At 42.2% G+C, this 7,862-nt stretch overlaps 1 protein-coding gene across 1 annotated transcript; it reads left to right on the top strand.

Annotated features, from left to right (window-relative positions):
* The first annotated feature begins 4,255 nt into the window (after positions 1 to 4,255).
* LOC149461224 (uncharacterized) lies at positions 4,256 to 7,213 on the top strand. Its single transcript, XM_089678643.1, has one exon. The coding sequence runs from the start codon at positions 4,256 to 4,258 to the stop codon at positions 7,211 to 7,213; it is 2,958 nt and encodes a 985-aa protein (XP_089534769.1).
* The last annotated feature ends 649 nt before the right edge of the window (positions 7,214 to 7,862 follow it).

Genomic DNA, 7,862 nt, shown 5'->3' with positions numbered 1-7,862 from the left:
GTAAACAAACCTCACCCTACTTCTTGACGCATGGATACATCATTACTCACAGACAAGATACACACTTCTCATATCCTTTCATGTCTTCACTCATACTTTCTAGAAAATTCTGGCCTGGAGTCTTCTCCAGTCACCATTTTGGAGGCACATAAATGAGTTATAAGGGGGAGCTCATTGCCTTGATGGCCCACAGAGACAGACAGGTACACCTTGACAACCTTATCAAACGTATTCAAGAACTAAATTCAGCTTTAAAGCAAACAAAATCAGTGGAAAGCCCAGGTCCAGATGGTCTACCCACAATGTATTATAAGACCTTTATCGACATACTCTCAAACCCTTTTCTCATGGCATTTAACGCCTTGGGCTCTCATCCGCAAAGCCTACAAAATTCATTAGAAACTCATGTCTCCGTAATCCCTAAAGATGGTAAAGATCCCGCGCTAGTCCCTAATTACAGACCTATCTAAATGTAGACCTCAAGCTCTATGCAAAAATACTGGCAAATCGCTTGCTTCCATTCCTGCCCTCTTTTATATCTACAGATCAAGTTGGCTTCATACCTGGGATGGAGACCAGGGATAATACTCTGAAAACCCTAAACATACATCATTGGCTAACCTCTTATACAAAACAAGGTTTTTTTTCTGTCCCTTGATGCGTAGAAGGCATTCGACAGAGTGCCTTGGGACTACATGCAAGCAACTTTGGAAGCAATCAGCATAAACAACACCATGCTAAACTATATCCTAGCTCTATATTCTAAGCCGACAGCACGTGTTCAAATTAATGGTCACTTGCAGGATGCCTTCTCCTTATCAAACGGTACCAGACAAGGATGCCCTCCACCCCCCCTTCTTTTTGTTTGCAGCCCTTTCCCTCCTCTGTTACCCGTGAGTTTAATTCCCCTGGACCTCTCATCCCACTTCAACACAACCCTGATTTCCCACCTGGCCTTTCCCCCAATTTTCTGGCCGATAGCTGGCCATATAAACGCATCACTGTGAAACACTTCTTCCACAAAGGCACCTTGTTGCCATAGGTATGTCTAAAGCTCAAAATGCTCAACCAATCAGTTTTGGACGTATGTCCAATTGAGACATTTCTTTCATTACCCCAACACCCTTGGTGATTTGTCCAGACCTCACACGCCATTTGAAGACATCTGCTTCAGATCAACACTTCAAAGACACATGATCTCCACAATCTATTCCCTACATTTCCCCAAAAATGCACCGAAGACCAGTAAACACGTCAACAATGGGAACAGCAACTGTCTCTCGATCTTTCTGAGGATGACTGGGAACGCATTTTGTTCCATCTACACAAAGGATCTGTAAATGTGAACACACAAGAAATGGGATACAAATTATTTTCTACCTGGTACAAAACCCCTGAACTCCTTCACAAAATCTCCCACTCTCCCCCCTCTGTTGGAGATGCGGTTCCGCATTAGTCTCCCTGTTACACATTTGGTTGGTGTGTCCCAAACTACAATCATTCTGGAAAAGGGTACATGACCTTATTGCTAAAATTACTACATATACCCTGGATTATACGCCTGCACAATACCTCCTACATGCTTTGTCTCTAGCTTGTTCCGTTTACCATAGGTCACTGGCTATGCACTTAGTTAATGCAGCCAGATGCTGCATCCCACTAAAGTGGAATTCTGAGCATCTCCTGACCATTGCGGAATGGTTCCTCCATTTCGGCAAACAGCCAAAATGGAAGAGCTTATCAACATAACATGACACACCAACTAGTACTTGGGCCTGCTGGTTACATTACCTAGATTCAGCTGATTACATGCAAGACCAGTCCACACATACCTAGGCAAAACAGCTAATGAACACTCAATGTTCTGTCCTACCTATACTCACAGGGGACAGCAGGTACACCCCTTTACCCTACTTACATCCACTTTTCCATCTCCTCTCCCACACCCTCACAACCCCCGCTCCTTGATAATAACACAAAATTATGTTTACGCTGTACCCTAACAAAGTTGGCTCATGTTCTCAATTTACTGTTCCCTCATTAGGGGGTTTACATCATTGTTGTAGTTTGTTTGTTTTTATTATGTTCCACCTTTCTAAATGGCCTCCTTTAGTCACCTGAATAGAGCAGAATAAGATACTCACTGACTGAATGCTCAAATGGCTATTTGTATTATGTTATTTTTCTCTTTATCCCACTGTTACTTTAGGGAAGCATGTTGCCTCCTTCCTTAATGCTACTGTATGTTTGTAATATTATATCTCTGTACATTTATGAACCATTGTTCATTTAAAATGAATAAAATCCTTGAAGAAGAAACTAATCGTTAGTACACAGCTTTCAAGAGCCGATCATGACAGTTCATGAGAAAATATCCAATGGGACAAGTGTGAAAATGTTTCTCGTAAGGTAACAGAACAAACAATTTTCATGTAATTAGTGTAGTATTTGTACAAATACAGTGACCAAGACCACGCATGCACAGAAACAAAGAATACATTACAATACATTATATCACTTATGAAGTTGCATTTTGTCTTACAAGAATTTTCATAACTTTAGTAATCTTTGGTTTTCGATATGAAACTAGCATGCAAAAAAAACAGACGATCATTCATCCGATATTCTCATTGTGTGTATGACCCTTAAAGCGTAAACTCTATAGACAGAAAAAAAAAAGTTTTCCACTGCAAGGCAAAGGCATAATGTGCTAGAATGCATCACATACTAGCACATTATGAAGGACTTACCTTTAAATGAAGCCCTCCAACAGCCCACTGTCACCGCTGCAGAAGCTTTCATCTGCACCCAGTCTTCCTTCCAGGTTCCTGGGATGCGGCCGCTTGATTGATGACACACGACTCTGAAGGAATGACACAGGTATGCCGTACCTTCGGGGCACATGCGCTGGTGATGTCACCAGCTGCTGCTCGCTAGAATAGCTCCTAAATAGTGCATGTTTAGAAGATATTCATTCTATCTACAGGTAAGCCTTATTATAAACTTACCTGTAGGTAAAAATAAATATGAGAATTTACTACCACTGTAAGAAGGACTTCTGATCAAGTCCGTATTGTAATGTACTTACCTTAGGATTAGCAACACTCTTTGAGATGAAAAAGTGATCAAAGTCTCCTGGCAGCCATGGGTTTCGATTCCAGACACCCTGGACACCAATGAAAAAGACACCACAAACTATTTTCTGTGTAATATTTAAAAATTAGGGATGCACTGAAATTTCGGCAGCTGAAACATTTTGCCAATAGGAAAAAGTGAGCCATTACAGGTGCCCATACAGTAATTGAAACCCAAGAGGTGGACTGACTATTTGGCTGAGGGGGTTGTCTACTGCAGATGGGGGAGGGGGAGCAGTGGAGAAAGGCAAGAGAGGAGGTAAGCAGTGTATACAGTAAGTAAGCAGTGTATACAGAGAGACTCCCTCAATTGCCACCGCTAAATATCATTGCCAGTTTTTAAATACAATTGCCGTTTTTTTTTTTCACTTTATAGATCAGAGAAGGAGCTGTCATTTTCCCTGCTGCTAAAGTAAACAAAGGGGTGGATTTGCTAGTGACATTACTCAATGACCCCTGTGCTGCCACGCAGCTTTACTGTTTAGCAGTTGTTATTTACATGTTATATTATAATGTTATTTGGTATCATCCACACACCCCTGCTGTTTCTGACTAGTTGGTTGCTTCCACTCTCCATTTCCTGTTGTAACTTCATTTTGTTTAGTGGTTATCAAGATGCTGTAGAGTGAGGAGGCTATGTGACATCACTGGAAATTTACCTATGAAAACACCTTTATGTTCATACCTTTGTTACCTTGAAGCATAAAGAAGCATTGGAAAATACCTCTGAAGTTGTTATTCATTGAGTAAACTATCTGTTAAGGCGATCATTCAACTTGCTGCACACATTCTTACAGACTGGGTCTAAACGAATCTCGCCACAAGTACAACCGATGCCAAGACAGAACAGTAAATTTCCAGTAAATCTCAATGAGAATCCATCACACAGCCATCTCTGCAGCTTCAGAACTGTGAGTAACCATTCTCCTGTATGAAGAACAGTAATCTTGTCTGTGCACTGAGTGGAGCATCCAGTGTGAGCCAGGCTGCTGTTCTAGCTGCCTCATTGATACAAATGTTCAGCTCCCCAGCTCAGCCTGCTTGCAAATAATAGTAACTACCTACAGAGCTGAGCTTCTGCAGATTTCAAACAAGACATTAAAACTACAGCACTTGTCATTATGTCTGTCAGAGATCCCACTGATGAGTCACCTGCATGTAATCAAGATAAAACAGACACCATGCTGCATTCTGTTCGTCCTGTTAGAGCCCCTCATCCATCTTTGAAGGCAAGGGAGGCTTATGATGCAAGTAAGGAAGAGACATACAGTAACCTGACTGCATTATGGGAGAAAACTTTAAGTTGTATAACAGCCAGTAATGAAACTAGCAACAATTCTGAGCAATTGAACACTGCCCTCTCAAGAGTTAAGAAGGCATTTGAGAATTATAAAAGACTTTCTGAAAAGTACTCTTCCCTTTTGTCACATTCCAATGTAGAGGAAGCTTCAATAGAATTAAAGAACTTTATTGCTACTGACAAGCAGAGACATATCACTTATATTGAAGCAAAGACACAGATAGAGGGTAGATTAGCACAACTACATGAAACTACATCCTGTATATCTGCTTCTTCCAGACACTCAGGAAAATCAAATAGATCTGCCCGCTCATATCATAAATCATCTTCTAAGTCATTGCGGTCCTGCTCTGTAAGGTCAACATTGAGCGACCAAATACTCAAAGCTCGCCAAAAGGTTGCAGTAGCCCAGGTTCAAGTCACCTTTTCTGAAAGAGAAGCAGCCTTCAAGGCAGAAGCTAAACGAATACAAGCAGAATCAGAGGCCCAGCTAGAAATCCTTCAGAAGAATAGAGAAAAGGAAGTAGCCTTAGCAGAATTATCCGTCTTGGAACAAGCCCTTTTAGAAGAAGAAGGAGCATATTGTCCCAGCTTGGCTGCTTGTCAAGACCCTGTTGAAAGGACCCTACAGTTTGTCTTAACCCAGAACCACGACGATACAGTTCCACCTACAGTTGGAGATTCTTCCCATAATCATCCAGCAAGTCAATCAGAAGGCAACATGTCGTCAAAGCAAGCTGATCAACCAGACGCACCTTCCAACAGAGACACTCCACAACTACCGCGTGCCACAAAATTAAGTGTACCAACTTATCCAGCTCATGTGCCACCACAACCATATGTGAACAGAGATTACAAGGGAACAACAGAAGACTACAGAGTGAACTCTATACCTCCTGTAATACAGTTAACTTCAACTTCAAATGCACAGAGATCTTCAGACGCTAGACCCTTACCTGGATTGAACCCATCTGCAATACCTTTCTCTCCACCTATCAGCCAGCATCAGATACCAACCATGATTCAAGATGGTGCACCATCAGTATCACCTGTGGATGTAAAAACTGAAAGGGTTGATATTGCAGAGTTCAGCAAGTACATGATTCGGCGAGAGTTAATTACTACTGGACTGTCTAGATTCGACGACCACCCAGAGAACTATAGGAGTTGGAGATCTACATTTAAGGCGGTAACCAAGAACTTGGACACTGAACCTCAAGCAGAACTTGACTTACTAATAAGGTGGTTGGGGCGTCAATCTTCAGAACAAGTAAAGAGACTTAAATCCGTCTACATTTACAACTTTGAAGCAGGCCTCAATGCTGCCTGGGAACGCCTGGAACAAGACTATGGGAGCCCCGAAGTCATTGAATCTGCCTTATTCCAGAGACTAAAAGACTTTCCTAAGATTTCTGTTAAGGACAATCATAGGCTTAGAGAGTTAGGTGACCTCCTTCATGAACTTGAAATTGCTAAGTCAGATCCTAGTTTGCCAGGTCTTAGCTATTTAGACACTGCTCAGGGCGTAAATCCTATTGTAGCAAAGTTGCCTAGTTATCTCCAGGGAGAGTGGACTAGCGTAGGATCGAAGTATAAATATGAACACCATGTTTCCTTTCCCCCCTTTTCCTATTTTGCAGAGTTCGTCAGGAGGATCGCAAGAACCAAGAATGACCCAAGCTTCCTATATCCAGATACAACCACCTTTCCTTCAACTACTTCTAAGGGTATTGCCACCAACAGTAAATTCAGGGACTTAAGGCATCCTATTGCCGTGAGGAAGACCGCTATCACGTCCAACGTCTTGGCTACAGACAATAAATTACAAGATACCAAGGCAAGTAATCTTGATCAACAGTGTCCCATTCATAATGCACCACATTCTCTCTCCAAATGTCGTGCATTTAAGGACAAGCCTATTGAAGAACGCAAGACATTTCTCAAAGAACATAAGATCTGTTTCAAGTGTTGTGCATCCTCCGATCATTTCGCTAGAGACTGTAAGATCGCCATCAGATGTTCCCTGTGCAACAGTGTCAAGCATGTGGACGCTCTTCATTCAGACCTGTTCAAAAGGAAACCTTCACCCGGCAGCAACCCCAAGACCACCTCAGATGATGGCGGGGAGAGAACTGAGCAACATGCCAACCCCGTAACCACAAGATGTACAAAGGTGTGTGGAGAAGGGCTTCATAGCAAGTCTTGCAGCAAGATATGTCTTGTAAGGGTTTTTCCTGAAGGATGTCCACAAAATGCTATAAAAATGTATGCCATACTCGACGATCAGAGCAAACGCTCGTTGGCAAGTACAGAATTCTTTGACTTATTCAACATTCGTGGAGAGGCCTGGTCCTATACCTTGCAGACATGCGCAGGAAGGGTCAATACTTCTGGAAGAAGAGCCCATGGCTTTATAGTGGCATCAGAATATGAGAACATAGAGTTTCCTCTTCCTACTCTAATCGAATGTGATCAATTACCGAACAACAGAGAAGAGATCCCCACACCTGAGGTTGTACATCATCACCCTCATTTGAGCCACATTGCTAAATGCATTCCTACACTTAACAAGGATGCGAAGATCTTGATTCTTCTAGGGAGAGACATTCCTAGAGTTCATAAAATAGGAGAGTTATGTAACGGTCCGGATGATGCTCCTTATGCCCAGAAACTTGATCTTGGATGGGTGATAATAGGAGAAGTTTGTTTAGATCAATCTCACAAGCTCTTGGATGTAGCTTCCTACAAAACTAATGTGGAGGGATCATACACCTATTAATCGATGAAATGTCCATTGCACTATTATGTGAAGGAAAGACTTGATTTCAATCCTGAAGTTCCATATCAAGTACTCCAAGGCATTACCTGCAAGCTCACTTCTTACAAGGATCTTGGTGATGCAGTGTACCAGACTACTTGTGATGACAACAAGATTGCTCCTTCAGTCGAAGACAAGGAGTTCATCAAGATTATGAATGAAGAGTTCTTCAAGGACAACTCCAACAGTTGGGTAGCTCCATTACCCTTTCGTGTACCAAGGCTTACTCTCCCTAACAATCGAGAACAAGCTTTAGCCAGATTTGCTGCACTTAAGAGAACTCTACGCAACAAACCTGAGATGCAAGATCACTTTCTAGCATTCATGCAGAAGATTCTAGATAACCATCATGCCGAGCCAGCACCAGACCTTGTAGAAGGCGAAGAATGCTGGTACCTTCCATCCTTTGGAGTCTACCATCCTCGTAAACCGGAGCAAATCAGAATCGTCTTCGACTCAAGCGCTCAGTTCAAGAGAACTTCTTTAAACAACGTTCTTCTAACAGGTCCAAATCTAACGAACAACCTTGTAGGAGTGTTGATACGGTTCAGGAAGGAACCCATTGCTGTGACAGCTGACATCCAACAGATTTTCCACAAGTCCAACCAGA

This window comes from Staurois parvus, unplaced genomic scaffold (assembly GCF_062004578.1).
Source record: "Staurois parvus isolate SC_StPar_1 unplaced genomic scaffold, SC_StPar_1.0 ptg000207l, whole genome shotgun sequence".
NCBI lineage: Eukaryota > Metazoa > Chordata > Amphibia > Anura > Ranidae > Staurois > Staurois parvus.
Note: the sequence above shows the minus strand (reverse complement) of the source record. Positions and strands in the feature narration are given on the sequence as shown.

Coding starts and splice junctions, on each gene's coding strand:
- LOC149461224 (XM_089678643.1), top strand. CDS start 4,256: ATGTCTGTCAGAGATCCCACTGATGAGTCACCTGCATGTAATCAAGAT.